We start from the raw sequence: 20376 nt of genomic DNA on the forward strand, positions 1-20376 counted from the left end.
CAGCCTATTTGTTTGTTTCTTGTTTAGCTAAGCCAACCAAAGGAAAATCGTAGCAAATGAAAGCTCAAGGAACAGAGGAAGTCGTGTCCTGCAAAACCAGTTTTCAGTAGAATCAAGCCGCTGTGGTCAGACATGAGTCACGCTCACTGCTCAGTGCTCAGCTTCAGGATGGCTTCAGGTGGACTCACGAGAGCCGGCTCAACTTAGCTTGATTTTTCACCAGAGGTCGCATGTATCCAGTCGAATATCGAATGGAAATTACAAACTCTAAATAAATTGATCTTCAATCCTAAATCTTTCGATGATTAACTTGTAAGCAATATCATCGCCATTGATTTATAATTTCGCGCTACGATACACCATCAAATTATTCCTAGATAGAAATATCGACAAAAGAAATATAAATTTATTGTAAGTGTACAGCAAAATTTCCATTCAACATTGATACGACAAACACATTATTAGATAGTTTTTAGTACTTTTTAACAAAGTAAGTGACAAAGAGACAGAGAAAATACAGCCGAAGGCTTCTCACCATCAATGAAGAAGCTAATTACATTTTCAACTATACCTTTGTCCCATGTTTTTCCAGAATATACTGAAAAAACTTAACCGGGTAGTTGAAGTAATTTTCAAACTAAAATCATTTTTATTTTATTTATTGTTATTAACTCATTTTGATTTTATTTATTATTTATTAATAAATAAAAACATTTATCACTTTACCTTTTTCACCTTACCAATACAATTATAATTTGATTTTTAATTCATTGTAAACAAGCTAGTCACGTGCCCTGCTTCCCGCTAGGGAGGGGAGTGGAGAGTGGAGACTGGACGACACTATATCAAGAGCACTATGTAACCAATAAATACCTATATTGACAATTATTAGCCATCCGTAATTATCCGCATGCGCACATCGTGTAAAAAGAGCGGGACAGTGGAGTGTTTGTTTAATGCTGTCTGGCAACGTAAGGGAGCAAAGTTAATATTAGAATTAATGGAATTAGGGATGTTATATATGTGTATTTGGTTATGGTAACTGATAAATCCTTGTATTTCTTATTTATATGAATATTGTAACTATTAGTTTATCAACAATAGTTTTAAGAAACATGACCAATTCGAAGAGTGTCGTTGACGCATCTTTTGGAGTAGAAGAAACATTTACAAAATGTGATGTTAAAAAACAAAATACAAATAGTAATAGCGATGTGGATCATAAAGAAAATTTGAAAACTCAAATAAACATAGCAATCAAACAAGATTCAAAAAAATTCTTTTGGAAGTCTCATTTACAGAAGCCAATAGAAATTAAACAGGAAGTAGATAATAAAAAACAAAGAGTAAGTTTTTTTACTGATTGTTAATTTGTTGTTCTCTTAGTTTATATTCAATTTACAATTAATCTAGGTAACTAGAAATACATCCAAAACATTAAATAAATCTTCATGTTTTACTGAGTCCTCAATGAAATATGACAAATGCAATAAAAAAAATAAAAGTAGGGTGAACAAAGAACATGTAGTTTCACCAAATCATAGCATTACAGAATATTTTTCAAGTTTAGATTTAAAAGAATCTGTGAAAGATATCGATGAAAAATCTAAGAAAATTGAGCCGAATAAAGACAATTTGAACAGCCATTCATCACTTTCTAGTATAGAAAGTACAAAAAATTCTTTATCACAAGCCAAAAGGTCAAATTTAAGGAATCATAAACTTACTGAATATTTTGCAATACGCAGAAGTGATCGAAAATTAAAAAAAGACACTGACATTGAAAAGCAAAATGACTTAGAAAAAAAAATCATGAATGAAGTAGAAGATGGATTAGAGGTAAAACTTGATTATTTGAAAAATAATCTATATTAAGAAAACATTTAAATATTTGTAGATAAAAGAATTTAATGAAAAAGGACGTGGGATTATAACAACAAAAGAGTTTTATAAAGGTGACTTTGTTATTGAATATATTGGTGACCTGATTGATGGAATTACAGCCAAACAGCGAGAAGCACAATATGCCAAACGTAAAAATGTTGGATGCTATATGTACTATTTCAAACACAAGGATCGGCAATACTGGTTTGTGCAGATTGATATAACACATTTTTCATGTAAGAGTATTGAGTAACAATTTAATTTGATTGTTATAGCATTGATGCCACAAAAGAGTCAGGAAAATTAGGCAGACTCATCAATCATTCACGTAAAGGCAATTTAACATCACGGATTATTGAAGTCAATGGGATACCCCATCTTATTTTGTTTGCCAAAGCTGACATATCACCTGGCACAGAACTTTTATATGACTATGGAGATAGAAACCAAGAATCAATTAAAAATCATCCATGGTTAAATTTGTGAATATCACTCTGAAACGTAATTTAAAAAATTAGCTATAATTGTAATTTAACTTTGAATTTTGGTATATCTTCGTACATTGTTCTGCAGAACTGCCATATCTTTGATAAATCTAGTAATTCAAGAAACATTAAAAACTATTGTAAATAAAATTACTTTAGATGTGTATACCATCGTCAAGGGTATAAATGCTTCATCAAAGGTGGTATTTGACATTTCCAGTATAATAATTCGAGAACCTTGTCATAACGAACCACATGGTTATTTATCAAACCAAACTTGATTAGTAACAAATAGAACTTTTTTGGATCCAAATTAATATTAACTTTTCTCAAAACTTGCATAAACTCATCCCAATTCATAGTTTTTCTCTGATAAATGTTTGATGCAATAAATGTGTATGTAAGTAATGGAACGAGTGATCTTTACCTTGTTAATACAGCTCAAATGACATTTCAGTGTAAACAGACTCTGTTCGAAATTACGTTTTTTTAATTGCAATCGAATCTTGTTTAAATAACTCATACATGCTTTTACTTCTTGTTTTTGAGTATTAACTGGAGCTTCAGAAAGTGCTTCATAAATATTTAGGTCATTTAAAATTGATACTGTAGTATTGCATTCTTCATGAGAATTTGAGTATTTCAGAATGTTAACATTATTGAAATGAGAATACTCATTTGTTGAGTAAATTAATTTTTTTATTTTATTTCCATTTTTATCAGCATTAATAAATTTTCCAAATGATTGGCCAGTATGGTGTGTGAGCCTATCATATAGTAAAAATAGCTATTGGTATTGGCTTTAGTCAATTATAAGAATATACTTGCATTTGAGAATTTTTTTTATTATCTTTGTTGTATTTTTCAAAACTATGTACATTTCCTGGATAAATAACGTCTTTAATGGGGTATGCTGAAAAATAAAATTTCAAAATCAATCAGATCCAACTGTTATATATTTATTTATTTAGGTCAAGAAAAACTGATTGCTGGACTTTAAAAAATGTTATTCTTATAAATATTTACATGTACTAATTAAATACTTACAAATTTTTGAAGTCATTTCGAAAGAAATAAAGTCACCCATTCTTACATCAATTTGTTTATTTATTGTTTTTTTACGTAGTATAAAATCTTTAATTTCCGATATTAACATTTCATAATTTGATCTGTTTCGAGAAGACTGTAAAATATCTTTAACCTATAATTTGAATATATGAATAAAAGATTTACAAAATTTTGACTCCTATTTAAAAAAAATTTATTCACATTCTGATTTGTAACTGTGACCATGGTACTTTCAGAATATAGATAGTACTTAACAACAAATTTCTTTCATTAAAAAACTGTTGAATATGCACATACTAAAAATTTTTGATTCAGTGTTGAATATCCTTATTGATGTTTTAAAATGAGCATGAATGTTCTTTTTCTAATTTTTTAATTTACGTGTACATACACGTAACTATAACCAATTCATATATTAATTTATTGATTTAATTTGAACAAATAATTGTTTGCTAATTTCAGAACGTGAGAAATATGAAATTTTAATCTAACTATTTATAGTATCCTCACGTTTCGCGCACTCTTTTGTTTTTTTTTGTTCACAATATTACTTTATTTGAAGCTTTTATATGACAATTTTTAATTCTGATACATGAATAAATCAATCAACATCCATCGATTTTAATTGATGAATAAAAATAGAATTTGCACCCATTTTTCTACAAAAATTATTCAAAAGATTAATTAAACCTATGATTGATTAAATGAACTAAACTATTATACTATTATATAGTACTAAACTTTACATAATTATAATAATAGTGGTTACGGCCCCAGTCTTATAATAGATGAATAATACCCGGTCGGAAGACCCCGGATGGGATCCCTTATGGGGATCTTATGTGGGATCTTATACGGGATCCCATATGGGATTCCATCCAGGGATTTGATAGAAATTCCCAAGTGGCATTCCATATGGAAACCCACACGGGACTCCGGTAAATTAAGAATGTATCCGAACTTCCTCATGGTATCCAACATAGGATTTCCAAAAATTAAATCCGCTAGTGAAATCCCACTTTAAATCCCGCGTGGTTTCCAAAACAAAATTGTTTTTTTTTTAATTCTTACAATTTACGTAGAAGTGAAAGAAAGATTTTTTCGTGAATGTAATATTTATTTATAAGAATATTTAAAAAAGTAACAATACATTATATAATCTGATTCAAATTCCATAAAAATGATATGACTTATTTAAAACTTTTGTTATGTAACCGCTGCAAAAAAGTATTCAAATACCGATCTTAAATGTAATATATAAAGGGTAACCGTATTATAGAGCAACAATGGTCCACCACACTCTCTTATACAATATAATGGCAAATGATAGAGAATTGATAGACTTTCAACTATAATTAGTGGAATTAGGCCTTAATTTTATGGAAGTACTTGAATGTATCGAGAAGAAGAAGAAAATATATATAAATGATATGTATTAATCATCCCAAAAGCTTTTTTTTACATTAGCATACTCATCAATAAGCAATATTCATGAGAATTTGAAAAGTAAATTGTAGACCTGACATTTGAACATTAAATGTGGAACATACGTTCGGCGCTACAGTTTTAAACAACAGTTACTTTTGCTCACTACCGGTAGTGTTGGTACTAAATAATCGAACTAGATATTTTTAGTGATGTTACTAGAGTTGCGATTCGCGTCCGTATACGTCCGCATTCATACGTAGCTATGGGACCGGGGTCTAAGGGTCCTATCCGGGGTCTTCCGACCGGGTATGACTGGTCGCTTACAAAACTTATAGAAAAATCTAATTTATAGCATGAATTTTTTATTCATTATTTTCAGCATTAATTAAAAGCATTATTTTCAGTAATGTTTTAAATATAAATAAGAAGGATAAATATTGTATAAATTAATGTATTACGTACAATAATCCTATAGTTGGTTAGCTATAAAAAAATTAGTGGAAAAGTTTAATTTAACCTTTTAAGGACGGGGATTTTTACGTTAAAATTTGACTTTTTTTTTGCACAATATTTGTGCATAAAATGAAAGAATATGTCACGTGGAGTGCCTGACAAAATTGGTGGTCGATATATCGACCAGTCCCGTCCTTAAAAGGTTAATGTAGATTTTGATTTAATAATTATAAATCATTATTCTAAGCTTTAAAATATAAATTGTATAAATAATGTAATAATGTAACATGCAAAAAAATCGCGCTAAAGATATGAAGCTTAGATGGTAGTCCGGCTGTGCAAATTGTATATGCGCCCGTCCGTCCCCCCTACAGCACAGGTGGACTACCATCTAAGTTTCATATCTTTAGCGCGATTGTATAATTTATAAAATGGACTGGGTAATAAATGACATTCAACGGGTGGGATCTAATATCTTCTACTAGATGTAATATAATTAGAATCGAACTTCACATACAGGTAAGTTCGTTTGATTATCAAATCACTTTGGCTACGGTCACATGCACCTACGAATATAGAATTAGCGTCTATACTTAATGATCAAACGAACACAGTGAAGTTCGATCATAATTATATGAGTAGGCTTGTTCGAAGATATTCCATATGTAGTACCGCAACTCGTTGCCAGATGACGCCACTATTTAGAGATAGAACCGAAGGAAAAGAGGCACTTTCTTCCCCTTCCTAAGTCCTATCTCTCTTCCCGCCTCTCCTACTTCATTTAGTTTAGAGAAAAGCGAGGTGATTCTAGGGTTGGGAAAATTACCATTAACACATATTTCTTGTTTTTGTTTTTTTTTTTTTTTTTGGGGGGAATGGAATATCTTCGAACAAGCCTACTCATATAATTATGATCGAACTTCACTGTGTTCGTTTGATCATTAATTATATTTCGCCTAGCTTGTTCGAAGATATTCCATATGTAGATGTTTAGAGTGAAATTAGCTGTTCCTCTCTGTTAAATGTATTTATTATAATATATGTGAACATATTTAAAATTACGTTACAGAAATAAAAGACTTTATATTAAAAGAATGAACATTATAAACACTTTCTTTAAGTTATGCAATAACTGCTGCTGCGAAATTCCTATCTGTACTCTTAACAATAGGTCTGTTATAAAATTTAGCAAAAACCTTTGAGTTCTCAGACCAGCTGGCTGCATTCCGTATGGTACCAATGTCTAATCCTTCCCTTAGAGCTCTTGATGTAGATGCATGCCTTGTACTATGGGCAGTGAAGAACTCATCGATACCTGCTTGTCTCATGACTGTTCTAATCCATCTGCTTATCGTCTGGGAAGTTACTTTTTTAAAAGGTTTTATAAAAGAAATAAATAATTCGTCTGTATTGCCTCGTAAATCTCTAGTCTTCTCAATATAAAATATTAAAGTTCTTGCAATACAAAGTGTTTCTCTGTGAGGAAAATAAGGAAAAAACACTATAGGATCCTTTGATCCTGGCCTTGAGGTTTTGATAAGATCTGAAATTCTGATCTCTACTCCATTACTCAAAAACCTGATGTTCTTTATCTTAATTAGAGCAATAGATTGTACTCTGAATGCTGATCCTAAAGCTAATAATAATACTAACTTAAAAGTAAGATTCTGAAGGCTTAACGCTGACAGTGGATTCCAAGTTTCTAACATATTAAGAACAACCTCCACATCCCATGTGCAACAATACTTTGGTGCAGTTGGCCTGGTTCTAAAAACACCCCTGAAGAATCTATTTAAGAGAGGGCTGTCTGAATTATTCTCTTGATTGATTAAGGCAATAGCTGATCTAAGTGAATTGAGCGTACCATACGCCGCACCCTCGTTGAACTTTCTAGTTAAACAGTTAACAATCTCCTTATCTCCTGCGTTGAATGGATCTAACGCTGATTCCTTACAAAATTTCCACCAATATTCTAGGGCTGAATTGTACTGCTTCATTGTGCTGTTGGCCACTGATGATAACATGATCTCTATTGTCGCCTCCTCCAGGTCCTTTTTCTTAAAACTCTGCCTGACAGTATCCCTGACACCAGGGTAAGCTCCGAGGCCAATGGATGAGTTCTGCTCCTACAAGGTGAACATAGCAGATTGGGCGATGGTTGGAAAGTTATGAGTTTGCTTATTAAGAGCGCTTTAAAATCCGGGAACCAAGGTTGTACAGTCCATAAGGGGACCACTAAGATGCCTGTTGAATATTCCTCCCTGATTTTCTTTAGTATTCTAGGTATCAACGCAAATGGAGGGAAAGCATACCAAAAATCCTGCTTCCAGGAAATGGTTAAAGAATTGATAGCGAAAGCATCTGGGTCTCTCTCCCAGGAACAATATTTTAAACATTTTCTATTTATGCGTGAGGCGAATAAATCTATGGATGGGCTACCAAACTCCTTAACTAATTCCTTAAAAGCCTCCTCTGCTAGCTCCCACTCTGTGTCTAGATTACTGATTCTGGAACCCTCATCTGCCCTGTTCTCTCTTGATGCTACGTATTCCGAAAAAATCCAAATTTCTCTCTTAGCGCACCAATTCCAAATTTTCTTAGCTTCAATATGCAGGTCTTCATGTTTAGTACCTCCCATCTTATTAATGTACGCTATCGCTGTAATATTGTCAATTCTCAACAGGACCTGAATACCAGTTCTTTGTGATAAAAAGCATTTTAATGAGAAAAATGCTGCTCGAAGTTCTAATAAATTTATGTGTAGCTCTCTCTCCTGACTGTCCCAAAAACCGTTTGCTTTCATTCCCTCACAGGTAGCACCCCAGCCTGTCTTAGAAGCATCAGAGAAAATAGTTAAGTCAAATATATTTGACCTAATTTTGTTGTAAGAAGGTAAAATATTAGCCTTCCACCATTCTAGTTCTTCTCTAGCTTTTGTGTCTAGATGTACTGATTTGTTCATATTGTAGTCCTGAATTGTTAACGCATCTCCCTTGAGTGTTTCTAAATATTTATAATGTAACCAGCCGTAAGCTACTGCAGGGCAAGCTGCTACTAACACTCCTATGCACCTAGCTAGCATCTTGATTCTTACTACCTTCATCTCTAAAATTGTGCTGACCATCTCTAATATTCTAACCTTCTTTTCATAGGGCAAGGTTAGGGTCATGTCTGTTGAATTAATATTTACACCTAAAAATCTACAAAGTCTACTTGGTGTGGTCTCACTCTTATCGAAATTAATTATAAATCCCAATCTCTGAAGTAACGAGATAGTCAAAACAGTATCATTCCTACATTTGGTTTCAGTGGATCCTATAATAAGGAAATCATCTAAATACACTATTACCTTAATCCCCTTTTCTCTTAACTCCTTTAATACCGGTTTGCCTATCTTAGTGAATACATATGGGGCTGATGATAAGCCAAAGGGTAAAACGTTGAATTGGTACAAACGATCCCTATATTTAAATCTAAGGTATTTCTTTGAATCCTCATGAATTGAAACTAAAAAGTATGCCTCCTTTAAATCTAATCTGCACATAAAATCCCTCTTCTCCAATAAATTTACAACTGTGCGAATATCCTCGATTTTAAAATGTTCATGATTAATAAAAAACTTTAAGTTCTTCAAATTTAAAATAAACCTGAAGGATCCATCAGGTTTCTCTACTAAGAAGAAAGAGGATAAAAATTGTCCTTCAGTATATTTACATACTTCAACTGCTCCATTGTTTATTAATTTATCAATAGCCTTATCCATCTCTTTCTCATAACCCCTCCTCGGGTACACTTGGGCTGATGGTTCTTTATGTTGAAAAACCGGGGAATTAAAACAAATCTTATAACCCCTAATTGTTTCTAAGACAAACCTGTCCTGCGTAATAAGTTCCCATTGGTCTATAAAAAACCTTAATCTTCCAGTCTTTACCTGTGTTATTCCTATCTCCTCCGGTGTTGGTAAGGTTGGGATTGATTGTAGAATCTTTTCGTTGGCTCTGATCTGCGACTGGACGTGTAGGTGCTGCTGTGCGTGTTTGAGCCTGACCGATGATTCTGGTACTGATTCTTGTAGCTCCCCCTGCTCCCACGGTTGAAGGGGGAGCTTCTCCAGTTTAAAGAATTCTTAGCGTTGTTGTTATAGCTGCTGAAAGGAGGTCTGTTATAGGTGTTCTTTGGCTTCAACTCCTGTACGGCTCTTTCCATTGCTTTGGCGTTTTCCAAAACCGTTTTGAACTCGTCCCCGAAAAGTAAGGAAGTCGATTCTCTATTCTTTGCAATTCTCTGAATATTTTCATTGTATCGACCCATAATAAAAAGTTTTCTGGCATTTGAGAGTTGATAAAACAGATCACTCATTAGTTTAACTGCACCTCCTAGATTCTCGAGTAGGTTGTCTCTTTCTAAAGGCTCAACTCTATCGTTAATGATCATACTCAAAGCCGTTGCGGCTGCAGCCAAAGACGCCCCTGCGAGTTCTTGATACTCTCTGAAAAAGCCATCTTTAGTCAGTGCCTTCTGAGTAAGGTTTACTGCGATCTCTTCATTAAGTTTTGGGGCCTCGAGGTTTATTTCATTATTTCTTCTAGGTATTTTAGATATTAATTTTAATTTCTCCTCTTTATTAGAAATGCCTTTTGATGACCACACTTTTAACCTGTCGGCTACAGTTTTAATAATAAGGAATTCTTTGTTATTCTCACTAATAGGATTTTCTCCTAAGGCCGCCATTGTCTCCTCCTCAATCGGCTCATTGTCGGCCATCTTGATCTCTCTTTCTAGTAGCTCACCATCCTCTCTTTCCTCATTCTCCTTGTTTTCCAAACGCAAAACATCTGCAATTATTGAACGAAGAACAAAGGAGTGTAGATTCTTATGGGAGTTTTTCCTTTTGACATCGACTTAGAATCGATGCTCAGATTTGCCCATATCGGCTAAGCTTGCCATTGACATCAACTTAGTATTGATGCTCGATAGTATTTCATCTTACCCTCATATGTGAGTATCTCCTCTTCTTTCTGTAAGGCGTCAAGTTCGCCGTAAACTCTGTTCATCAGCTTCTCCGCCTGACGTAATTCCTCCATCTTTTGTCTAACACGATCTTCTTTGTTTTCCATTTTGCCTGTGGCTTCACCGAGCGCCAAGAAACGAATGAAGTAGGAGAGGCGGGAAGAGAGATAGGACTTAGGAAGGGGAAGAAAGTGCCTCTTTTCCTTCGGTTCTATCTCTAAATAGTGGCGTCACCTGGCAACGAGTTGCGGTACTACATATGGAATATCTTCGAACAAGCTAGGCGAAATATAATCTATATTCATTGATATCACAGAAATATCACCCGAGCGCCATCTCTCTGTGAGCTGCCAAGTAACCGCAGGCACCGCATATTAGGGGATCACCGTCGGCAAACCAAACCATGAATTGAAATTGAACCTTGTGTGCGAATGACCGACTATCTTTGGTTATAGTTATTCGATAGATTATTGACAATATTTGTATATGGGTCCATTTTTTTATAAATTTGAAATTAAGGAATAAAATAACTAAAATGAGGTATGGTCAACTGGTTATTGGCCCAGCTGGAAGCGGCAAGGTAACCTCAAGTTATGTGTCCTTTTATTTATGTGTATATTTTTATCAATAAGTTTGTTTTTAAATGATTCTTCTTAACTTTATTTAGTCAACTTACTGTTCAATAATGCAAAAACAAGCATCAGATGAGGGGAGAACCATAGACATAATAAATTTAGATCCGGCAGCTGAACATTTTGATTACCAACCTTTCGCTGATATCAGAGAGCTAATCACAGTCGATGATGCCATGGAAGATGAAGAGTTGAAATTTGGGCCAAATGGTGGCTTAATATTTTGCATGGAGTAAAATTTTCTGTATTAATTCTTTTAATTGCCAAATGTATGTTCATGAGATTTATATTTTTATTTATTTATTTCAGATTTTTAATAGAAAATTTATCTTGGTTTGAAGAACAGTTGGGAGATACTGATAATGATTATATTATTTTTGATTGTCCTGGTCAATTAGAACTGTACACACACATGACAGTTATGAGAGAGCTCATTAGAACTCTCCATAATCTCAATTTTCATCTTTGTGTTGTATTTCTAATAGATAGTCAATTCCTGGTTGATGCTTCCAAATTTTTATCTGGAACAATGGCTGCTTTAACAGCTATGATTAACTTAGAATTGTCTCATGTAAATGTTCTAACTAAAATGGATTTATTATCAAAAACTGCTCGACAACAGTTAGATAAATTTTTAGAACCCAACCCAAGCAATTTAATAAGAGAAGAAAATGAAGATGAATATAGTAAACTTACTCAAGCTATTGGAAAAGTTATAGAAGATTATAGTTTAGTAAGGTTTCTGCCCCTTAATATTAAGGACGAAAAGAGTATTGCAGATGTAAAACTAACTATTGATAATATTATTCAATATGGTGAAGAAGAAGATGTGAGAATGAAAGATTTTGATGAACCAGATCCTGAAGAAAATGAAGCATAGAATTAAAAATATAAGTAAGATGATTTATTTTTGTAAACATTTTTAATAGAATAATCAAAAAATATACATTCAAAAATGTCTGCTATTTGAATTTTATTTTTGATGAGGAATTTTTTTGTCAGCCACCTTTTTATAATTTTTTAAAAATTTTTGGAAAGATTCAGCTTCTTTTGTCTCGTTTTCATCATCTCCTGCAGCATTTTCTGTACCTTCTTCATCTTCACTAGATTCATCAGCAGGATGCTTCAAATAAATATCCAGAACTTCTCTTCCACTACTAACTGCAGTAATTAAAGGAATGTTTTCTCCTGACATAGCTTTGGTAGCATTTTTTAACTGATTTTCTTCTTTTTCTTCTTGTTCCTTTATTTGTTTTTCTCGGATTTTTTGCCATCGAACTCGATATTTTCTGTAAAATTAATTAATTAAAATTAATTAAAAGTAATTTAAAAGTACATGGTAAATTTTCATTTTTATTTCCTAAGATTTTTACTCAAAATATTCTTTTTCTGCTTCTCCTACTAATTTCATAAATTCTGGAATACCGACTCCTGTAATGGCTGAAACCCCACAGCAATGAAGGTTATTGTAAAATTCATCGAGAGCAAGTGCCATGCTTCTAGTTAAACTACTGATGTACGTAGTTTCAGAATCTAAAACTTCTTGAAATGCCTCAAAATCTTGCATCCATTCTATAGCGTAACTGTTGTCTACAATGTCAATCTGCATATACAATTATTTAATTAATTAGTTCTCTTAAAAAATAAAAAAATATTCAAAATTGTTATGTTCTTACTTTGTTCATAACAACAACCAATGGTAATTTATTAGTTTTGTACAAAATTGAACAAGCATATAACATATTTGACATAAATGTAACTGGTTTAATGCTTCTCACAGAATCCATCACATAAACAATAATTGTTGGAAAATGAGAAGCTAGTGCTTCTGTTATAATAGCACCACTGGCAGACCAAGTAAACACTTCAATCTGTCCTGGTGTATCAATCACAACGTATTCATATTTCTTTTCAGTTTTTTTTACAAGCTCTACAACTTGATCAAATTTTGTTGAAAACAAATTTAATGATGTAACGATTCCTCCGTTAGGTCCTAAACTGTACTGTTTCATGATTTCTTTGTAATTGACTGTATCTCTTATGTCTACAAAATTTTTAAGATTTAGTCACTAATTGTCCAAAACAAATTAATTTTTTTTCCTTAATCTTACCAATGTTAACTGGATAAGGGACCTCATTGCATGCAGGATCCAAATTAATAACATATGGTTGTCCATTGTCATAAAGCTTTGATACTAACTTTGTAACAAATGTTGTTTTACCAGATCCAGCCATGCCAAGTACAATTATACATGTAGGCTTATTTTCATTTGCAGCTTTGTCATCACTATCAGTTTCTTTTTCATGTCCAGATTGTTCATGGACAGATGACATTTTCATTTATTTATCTGTAACAGAAATGATCTAAGAATATTTTCAAATTAAGATATTTTTTTCTAAATATGATGTATGCATAATCAATTAACTTGATTTATGTCAATCTCAGCAGTACAGTGTTTTCTATATTTTTATATCATTAACATTTCACATTTGATGGTAACAATATACATAAAGCAAATTGACGATAGTTTAATTTACTAATCTTTGAAAGATTCTCATTAACAGTTATTCTTTGTAGAAATATTAAGGTTAGCTTAAAACAAGTAACAAACATTTTATAATGAAGTGCTTATATTAAAGTTTATCCATAGTTTTGTAATAATTATTCTTTTTTTCGTTATCACTTGAAACGTAATTATTTCTAATGAGCAATAAAAATTGTCAATTCAATAATAATGACACAGGTCTGGTGTAAAACTGCAAAACAGCAAGTGATCAAGAGCAGTGAGCGATATACTTGGATACTCCTATACGAGAGCTTGAATTGATGCCAATATGAATAAATGGCGAGTGATTTGATTGGGCAAGAAATGAAATGGTACGCAAATACACATATATACACATTTTGTTATATGCGTAAACGTTTATGTTTGTGTAAGTAGGTGTAATCTAACCTATGGCTACAGCGGCCCTACAGGTTATGACAGTTAATTTGTGCAAGTATAAATGATAAAACGAAATTCAAATCAGGTATGCAAAAAAATAACAAAAAAATAAGAGAAATTAGAGGAGTACCTTGTACATATAGAGAATAATTAAACAGAAAGCGAGAGAACGAGAGAGAGAGAGAGAGAGAGAGAGAGAGAGAGAGAGAGAGAGAGAGAGAGAGAGAGAGAGAGAGAGAGAGAGAGAGGAGAGAGGAGATGAGAGAGAGAGAGAAGAGAGAGAGGAGGAGAGAGAGAGAGAGAGAGAGAGAGAGAGAGAGAGAGGAGAGAGAGAGAGAGAGAGAGAGAGAGAGAGAGAGAGAGAGAGAGAGAGAGAGAGAGAGAGAGAGAGAGGAATACTCACAAGAATCGTTACGAGTTAGAATGCTTTATCGTGAACCGTTTCGTGCACGGGTGGTTCGTGGCTCTTAGCGTATAAACCGACGGTAGAAAGATTGATTTAAAATAACTGTGCCTGTGTTATTATTCTAGCGTTCAACGATGAGCTAGTCGCTGCAGAAACAGTGAAAATAATGATAAATACACCCGAAAGTGCTATCAGCACAGAATGTTTATAAATTTGAAGCTCTTGTAAAAGTATCATGGCGTCCAGACAACCTTACGTTGACAACGTGGTAAATGAGCGCCGGTTAAGGCCTATTTACGGTGAGTTTACTAGTTATTTAAAGAGCTATGTTATGATCAATTGAATACAGCAAAAATATCAACCGTCCCAGGACTGTTTGCTGCCAAGGAAAGCATTCTAAGCTTGAGGGATAGGGCTAATAAAACCGGCAGCGAGGTTATGTAATATCCGCATTTTTCTTCTGCTCCGTTTCAGATAGACTTGACAATGGTAACAATAAAAAAGCTCTTCAGGAAGCTGACAAAGTCTTGAGAAAGCATCCGAATAATCAGTGTGCTCGTGTACTGAAGGCTCTTGCTCTTTTACGTTTGGGCAAAGAGGACGAGTGTCAAACTATTATAGACAAGGTTCGTTCTGAGGTGCCTTGTGAAGACTCTACTCTTCAAGCCATGAGTATTTGCTACAGAGAAATTCACCAGCGTAAGCTTATTTTCATTTATAACAAATTGGTTACTGAATTGGTTAATGATTATCAATTCTCTATATTACTATTTTTACAGCTGACAAAATAAGTGAGGTTTACGAGGCTGCATCTAAGGCTGACCCTAATAATGAAGAACTTTTGTCACACTTATTTATGTCCTATGTCAGGCTTGGAGATTTCAAGAAACAACAGCATACTGCACTTGCTCTGTATAAACTAGTCCCTAAAAATCCATATTATTTTTGGGCTGTTATGAGTATTGTGATGCAAGCTCATCAAGCTGAAGATAAGCAAGCGAAAAATGTTATTTTGTCTTTGGCAGAACGAATGGTAAAGTTAATATTACAAGTTTCTAGTTGCAGCCAAGAAAATTAAATCATTTTATACTTGTATAACAGGTAGAAAAAATAGTCAAAGATGGAAAAATGGAAGTAGAACAAGAAATTCAGCTTTATTTAATGATTTTGGAGCTTCAAGGGAAAGTTGAAGAAATGTTGGAAGTATTATTAGGTCCTTTAGCGTCTCGATTATCCAATGTTCAGCAACGCAAAGCAAAATTATTATTAAAAATGAAATGCTTTGATAAGGCTGCCAAAGCTTATGAAGACCTTATACGTAAAGAGTAAATATTTAATCAGTCCCCCATAAAAATCCTAAGAAGTACTGAATAACTCAATTGCATGGACAAATACTATATACTTATATTTAATTCGTGAAAATTCGACTCTAATCTTAAAGTATTCCTAATACCCTCAATTTTACTCAGTATAAATTACAGGCGGGACAATTGGGCGTATTATCAGGAATATTTGACAGCAGGACTTAATTGCCAAACGGCCACTAAATGTTATAAATTTTTAAACGAAACTATAACTATTACATTTGATGATAAAATTCGAGCTCCCCAACTTGCTCGATTAGAACTGCTAAAACGTACTAGTGAACAAAAACTGGAAATTGAACATTGCGCTCATATTTGCGATGATATGCGACAATATTTTAAGCAATTTGGAACCAAAGGTTGTATAGTGGGAGATCTAAAACTCTATTTGCACTTGTTAAGCGATGCCGATAAAGAGGAACTACTTGAAAATGTAAACTATTTTATTTGTATCAGATGCAATTTAATTGGCTGTTAATTATGAAATAATATTGTAGATTGAACTTGACATTGGAGTTGGCGATACAGATTTCCCTGCTACGATCGATCAAATGCAGAGGCATATACACTTTGAACAATTGAAACGTATTTGCGGAAGGCATCACCCGCCACGAGCTAATCTCGAAGAGAGAAAAAGTCTTGTGAAACGTTTTAATGACTTGTATGATAGAGGAAATATTTTGTGTCCTATTGAAACAAGATTACCCACTGATTTTTGTCCGGCTGACTCGTATATTCTTCTGGCTACGCATGTTTTACATCAATTATGGTATGAAACATCGGAAGCATCATGGTTGTACAAGTAAGTATTACAGTTTAGCTTTTGTTCTTCGTAATCTGTTGGACATTGATAATGTAATGACGTAATTTTTAGGGCAATATTTCTTCTAGAAAAAGGGCTCATTTCAAGTCCTGCTAATTTTCATATAAAAGTACTTCTGATTAGAACATACTTGGAAGCAGGCTTACCAGTGGGAGCTGATTATGCTTATTCATTGCTAGACTGTAAACATATCCAATTAGATTCACTAGGTCATTTACATGTACCACTACTGGCTCCTTTGGGCTACTTGTCACAGGCCTCCAATTGCCTTGACCACGCTGCTAAATTTTTCATTGCAAATTATAAAGACGTGAGGCATTTATTCACTTCAGTTATTTAATTTATTGACTTGTTTTTATTGCGCTATTTTTATTTTAGAGCGCCGATCACTTGACTTTTGCATACAAGTATGGAAGTTTTTTAAAAATACAAGAATTCGTAGAGTTACGAGACCGGTTGGAAAATTCAATTCATTTTGCTATGACAACTGTCGACAAAATGTTGTTGGAGCTGAGTTGGTGTGACAGTCCTATGGCTATTACAAATTCATTATCTAGTATGCATGTGCAACCCGTAAAAGATTCCATTCGATGGAATCTCCTCCGCGATAATCGCGACATTGACGTAAGTTGTTACGTTGAGAGTTTTGATTATATCTAAATCAAATTTTTAACCTTCAGAAGGCCGTAGTCACTATAGTGGCTCACCCCCTGATCGACACTTTGCTTATGGTCAATCAATGATATAAGATATCTTTTATACCAGATTTTCGAGGACGATATGCCCTTTGAAATCACGACCGTCTAAAGGTTAAAAAACATACGGTTTATCATTTTTGTTGCATGTACCGAAACATGCAAAAAAAATTTGCAATAACTCAATATTGACTCTTGTATTTGATGTGTGATTTTTGCTTTAATTTGCTTTAAATAGTGATACGTAATTTTATTTTATAATTAATAATTCCGTCAATGAACCAATAAAAATAAAATGTTCATGTTTCACGGCTCTTATTAAGAATGCTGATGCTAGATCTTTGGACTCGTAATCGTTACCAACTAAAATCAAATTTTAAGCGATAAACAAAGAATTTAATAAACACTCATTTGATTATGATAAATCCATGTAATTGTCAAATTTATCTGGATAAATTGTGAAAAATACAGTATATTGTATACACCGGATTGTATTAGTAAAAAGAAAAAAACTTTGTTTTAAAATTGACCTATGAATAATAATAATTACAGGTTGTAGTAGGATGGGAACCACTACCTGAAAAAAGTGAGGATTTAAGGATGAAAGCAGAAACATGCGAGTGCATGATTCGACTGTTGAAAGCTCGAAGTCTTATTTTAAGAATCTTTGCAGCGATTAATGATACAGACTGCTCATCAATACTATCGCAGTTGGCTAATGAATTGAGAAAATTGGAAATAGAAGAGATTCCATCAACTCTTCAAAAATTTGTACCTGAAGGCAACGATAAAGTAAACAATGTTACAGTTCCTATAGACGCTGTAGAACGTTTACGCGAGATGTTGTATTCTCAACAGTTGAGTTTGATAGCTCAATTTGCTGATATACTTTCAAGCTCATCTTGCCCTGACAGAGCTTGTCTTGAGCTCCTGAAATCATCTACCAGCTTAAAGCCACTATCTTTACCAAATCAAAATAAACCAGTTTCATACAAACCATTTTTACTGCGAGCGTCAACTTGTGGAGAGACTTTAGCATTTATAAGCATCATCTGTACTTCAGCTGCATCACAAATAAAACCCAATATTTCCAAGAAAAAAAATAAAAGAAAAAACACAAGAGAAACCACTTTATCGACCACAAAGGAAAATGAGGTACATTTTACAGTTGACAATTTTTTCTAGATACTATAGGCTTGAAAATGAATCAACTTATTTTCAAAATGTATAACTTTACAAAATAAATCGCATGAAAATAGATAGGACCCACGCAGTGTTTGAGCTAAAGATTTGGCGCATCGATTGATTCGTCAGTGGTTCATCTAGACCAATTCGCAAAATTGCAGTGGCAATTAGAAAAACAAAAAGTCAATTTTCGAGCTATTTGAGACACGAGTAACTTGGCATATTTACTACTTCATCAGGAAAGCTTGAAATCGGAAAAATTAAACTTTTAATTTAGTCTTTCTAAGCACCGTAGTTGCTCAGGAAGAAATTTCAAAAACTTAATTTGTTTATTTACATGTGACAATCTTAGAAAAAAGTTATTTCGTCAATGACTTGACCAATTACATAGGCATTTAATCATTTAAGTAATCTATACAGAAATATATGAAAAATTAAAAAGCTCAAAATTCTTTAATGAAAAAAATTCGAACGTTATTAGACAAGCCGTTGATGATGCAAACTAATTGATTCTTTTTAATTTCATAGTATTTGCTATTAAAAGTTTTTAAATTACAAGCTAAATTTATTTCTTGGCATTTCGAGTTTTTCTGATGAAATGGCAGATGCGCAAAAATGCCCTTATCTGAAGTAGCTGGAAAATCCATGTACTTTTTCTTTTCGATTGACGTCGCAATTGCGCTAATTGGTTTAGTTGAACCGCTAATTATTCAATTGATACGTTACATTTTAAATTTCATCGCTTTTTAAGTCCCATTTTCATGCGATTATGTTACAATTTTACGTACTTCGAAAGTAAGGTGACTATCATTTTCAAATCGACAGTAGTTATAGATTCTAAAAGATAAAACTTTTTCTGTACGAAAAATTCCCTTCATTTAGCCACTTGATGATAATGTGGACTTAATCCTTCAGTGGCTACTTGTAGAAACGATGAGATTCGGTAACAGCTATAATTACTAATGTGAACAAATGAATTTAGCAACCATGTATGTCACTATAATTTTCTCGTTCCTATAACTTTTCATTTAGTGTGTAAATTTTGAAACAGTCTTTCCAGATCCATTCGAAAGCATCTATAAATATTGAAATATTGAATGAAGTTTTATAAGAACTCGATTATGAACGATAGTATAATTAAACTATTATATATTTAATGTAATCTGTAACTGCAGATGTAACTATCGCCATCAATAATACAGCACTAGGCTGAGATGGCCAAAAACGAGAAATAATTATTATTTATCAATTACGCAAAATTTTCTATATTAATATAATAATACTAACATGAAAAAACAGAAAAAACATCATATACTTAGACAAATACCGGCTTTAAAATTATTAAACGTAGCATGTTACAAATACAAAAATTTCCTATAAAAAAGGAATTCAAAAACAATAAAAAACGAAGGCACAAAATAGTGGTTTTAAAAAAATTAATTTTTTTTTCAAGTTGATAATGAAATAATACGAAATGTCACATGTCGATTAAAAATTAACATTATTTTATCGACGACTTCAGAAGCTTCATTTTTTAGTTTTGGAACTCTTTTTTTTATCTCCGTTTTTTATCTTCTATTTTTATTTCGATAAACTCGAATGAAGTGATGTCATTTATATTTGGAACAAATTATTTTAAAAGACTGGAAAAGCATGTTTACAGTACAAAGAATTAATTCAATTTTCTCATTGACTCTATGGCTATCATTAATCAACTTATTGCTTGTTATAATTACAGACTTGGCTGAAAGTTGTTCAGATACTATCTGAAAAACTAAAAAATTTGGAATGTATACTAAACAGTTTGGAGAAAGTCGAAATTTGCACAAACTTGAATATTGCTGATGATATAGCAATGATGATTATAAAACGCTGCCAATCAAGTCTCACATCAAGCAGTTTATCGCTGAAATCGCGCATCTTAAATACTCAAAAACTAATTAATAACTTAAAAAGCTGAAACAGTTCATTGTGTAAATTATTTTCTTTCATTCAGTT

General features: G+C 32.9%; 5 protein-coding genes across 13 annotated transcripts; 3 read left to right on the top strand and 2 right to left on the bottom strand.

Moving 5' to 3' along the window:
• The first annotated feature begins 784 nt into the window (after positions 1 to 784).
• On the top strand, positions 785 to 3457 carry LOC131666852 (N-lysine methyltransferase KMT5A-A-like). 3 transcript variants are annotated; one of them, XM_058939842.1, is made up of 5 exons: positions 785 to 1346; positions 1414 to 1839; positions 1898 to 2088; positions 2160 to 2385; positions 2458 to 3457. In XM_058939842.1, the coding sequence occupies exons 1-4, from the start codon at positions 1071 to 1073 to the stop codon at positions 2368 to 2370; spliced, it is 1104 nt and encodes a 367-aa protein (XP_058795825.1). In that variant the 5' UTR covers positions 785 to 1070; the 3' UTR covers positions 2371 to 2385; positions 2458 to 3457. The 3 variants fall into 3 exon arrangements, with proteins under 3 accessions (XP_058795825.1, XP_058795826.1, XP_058795824.1); XM_058939843.1 differs by having other exon boundaries at positions 786 to 1038; positions 1105 to 1346; positions 2160 to 3457; XM_058939841.1 differs by having other exon boundaries at positions 787 to 1346; positions 2160 to 3457.
• A 3851-nt stretch (positions 3458 to 7308) lies between these two features.
• LOC131666862 (uncharacterized) lies at positions 7309 to 10517 on the bottom strand. The gene is made up of 3 exons (XM_058939869.1): positions 10309 to 10517; positions 9250 to 10153; positions 7309 to 7444 (listed from the first exon to the last, which is right to left on the bottom strand). The coding sequence occupies exons 1-2, from the start codon at positions 10433 to 10435 to the stop codon at positions 9261 to 9263; spliced, it is 1020 nt and encodes a 339-aa protein (XP_058795852.1). The 5' UTR covers positions 10436 to 10517; the 3' UTR covers positions 7309 to 7444; positions 9250 to 9260.
• Positions 10299 to 11840, top strand: LOC131666863 (GPN-loop GTPase 3). Of its 2 annotated transcripts, none has more exons than XM_058939871.1 (5): positions 10299 to 10316; positions 10457 to 10578; positions 10645 to 10918; positions 10996 to 11192; positions 11270 to 11840. In XM_058939871.1, the coding sequence occupies exons 4-5, from the start codon at positions 11014 to 11016 to the stop codon at positions 11838 to 11840; spliced, it is 750 nt and encodes a 249-aa protein (XP_058795854.1). In that variant the 5' UTR covers positions 10299 to 10316; positions 10457 to 10578; positions 10645 to 10918; positions 10996 to 11013. The 2 variants fall into 2 exon arrangements, with proteins under 2 accessions (XP_058795854.1, XP_058795853.1); XM_058939870.1 differs by having other exon boundaries at positions 10645 to 10908.
• LOC131666861 (GPN-loop GTPase 1) lies at positions 11815 to 14447 on the bottom strand. 4 transcript variants are annotated; one of them, XM_058939868.1, is made up of 5 exons: positions 14036 to 14060; positions 13072 to 13308; positions 12637 to 13004; positions 12334 to 12563; positions 11815 to 12249 (listed from the first exon to the last, which is right to left on the bottom strand). In XM_058939868.1, exons 2-5 carry the CDS (start codon positions 13298 to 13300, stop codon positions 11934 to 11936), a joined length of 1143 nt encoding a protein of 380 aa, XP_058795851.1. In that variant the 5' UTR covers positions 13301 to 13308; positions 14036 to 14060; the 3' UTR covers positions 11815 to 11933. The 4 variants fall into 4 exon arrangements, with proteins under 4 accessions (XP_058795851.1, XP_058795850.1, XP_058795849.1 ...); XM_058939867.1 differs by lacking the exon at positions 14036 to 14060 and adding an exon at positions 14309 to 14447 and having other exon boundaries at positions 11816 to 12249; XM_058939866.1 differs by lacking the exon at positions 14036 to 14060 and adding an exon at positions 13573 to 13809 and having other exon boundaries at positions 11817 to 12249.
• On the top strand, positions 13910 to 20362 carry LOC131666859 (N-alpha-acetyltransferase 25, NatB auxiliary subunit). 3 transcript variants are annotated; one of them, XM_058939863.1, is made up of 11 exons: positions 13910 to 13990; positions 14437 to 14610; positions 14786 to 15010; positions 15091 to 15344; positions 15413 to 15636; positions 15793 to 16108; positions 16173 to 16477; positions 16550 to 16808; positions 16877 to 17122; positions 17746 to 18348; positions 20117 to 20362. In XM_058939863.1, the coding sequence occupies exons 2-11, from the start codon at positions 14547 to 14549 to the stop codon at positions 20336 to 20338; spliced, it is 2718 nt and encodes a 905-aa protein (XP_058795846.1). In that variant the 5' UTR covers positions 13910 to 13990; positions 14437 to 14546; the 3' UTR covers positions 20339 to 20362. The 3 variants fall into 3 exon arrangements, with proteins under 3 accessions (XP_058795846.1, XP_058795845.1, XP_058795847.1); XM_058939862.1 differs by lacking the exon at positions 13910 to 13990 and adding an exon at positions 14290 to 14361; XM_058939864.1 differs by lacking the exon at positions 13910 to 13990 and having other exon boundaries at positions 14473 to 14610; positions 14790 to 15010.
• The last annotated feature ends 14 nt before the right edge of the window (positions 20363 to 20376 follow it).

Source organism: Phymastichus coffea, unplaced genomic scaffold (assembly GCF_024137745.1).
Source record: "Phymastichus coffea isolate CEN01 unplaced genomic scaffold, Cenicafe_Pcof_1.1 PCOF00061, whole genome shotgun sequence".
Lineage (NCBI taxonomy): Eukaryota > Metazoa > Arthropoda > Insecta > Hymenoptera > Eulophidae > Phymastichus > Phymastichus coffea.

What these genes read in the sequence shown, in the direction of transcription:
- LOC131666852 (XM_058939842.1), top strand. Translation starts at nt 1,071, where the DNA reads ATGAATATTGTAACTATTAGTTTATCAACAATAGTTTTAAGAAACATG. An exon ending in TAGATAATAAAAAACAAAGA is followed by an intron (nt 1,347 to 1,413) that starts GTAAGTTTTTTT and finishes CAATTAATCTAG; the next exon opens with GTAACTAGAAATACATCCAA. An exon ending in CACAAGGATCGGCAATACTG is followed by an intron (nt 2,089 to 2,159) that starts GTTTGTGCAGAT and finishes TGATTGTTATAG; the next exon opens with CATTGATGCCACAAAAGAGT.
- LOC131666861 (XM_058939868.1), bottom strand. Translation starts at nt 13,300, where the DNA reads ATGAAAATGTCATCTGTCCATGAACAATCTGGACATGAAAAAGAAACT. An exon ending in CCCTTATCCAGTTAACATTG is followed by an intron (nt 13,005 to 13,071) that starts GTAAGATTAAGG and finishes AAAATTTTGTAG; the next exon opens with ACATAAGAGATACAGTCAAT. An exon ending in TGGTTGTTGTTATGAACAAA is followed by an intron (nt 12,564 to 12,636) that starts GTAAGAACATAA and finishes TTGTATATGCAG; the next exon opens with ATTGACATTGTAGACAACAG.
- LOC131666859 (XM_058939863.1), top strand. Translation starts at nt 14,547, where the DNA reads ATGGCGTCCAGACAACCTTACGTTGACAACGTGGTAAATGAGCGCCGG. An exon ending in AAGAGGAACTACTTGAAAAT is followed by an intron (nt 16,109 to 16,172) that starts GTAAACTATTTT and finishes ATAATATTGTAG; the next exon opens with ATTGAACTTGACATTGGAGT. An exon ending in CGACCACAAAGGAAAATGAG is followed by an intron (nt 18,349 to 20,116) that starts GTACATTTTACA and finishes TTATAATTACAG; the next exon opens with ACTTGGCTGAAAGTTGTTCA.
- LOC131666863 (XM_058939870.1), top strand. Translation starts at nt 10,864, where the DNA reads ATGAGGTATGGTCAACTGGTTATTGGCCCAGCTGGAAGCGGCAAG. An exon ending in GCCCAGCTGGAAGCGGCAAG is followed by an intron (nt 10,909 to 10,995) that starts GTAACCTCAAGT and finishes AACTTTATTTAG; the next exon opens with TCAACTTACTGTTCAATAAT. An exon ending in GGCTTAATATTTTGCATGGA is followed by an intron (nt 11,193 to 11,269) that starts GTAAAATTTTCT and finishes TATTTATTTCAG; the next exon opens with ATTTTTAATAGAAAATTTAT.
- LOC131666862 (XM_058939869.1), bottom strand. Translation starts at nt 10,435, where the DNA reads ATGGAAAACAAAGAAGATCGTGTTAGACAAAAGATGGAGGAATTACGT. An exon ending in GGAGATACTCACATATGAGG is followed by an intron (nt 10,154 to 10,308) that starts GTAAGATGAAAT and finishes CAATAATTGCAG; the next exon opens with ATGTTTTGCGTTTGGAAAAC.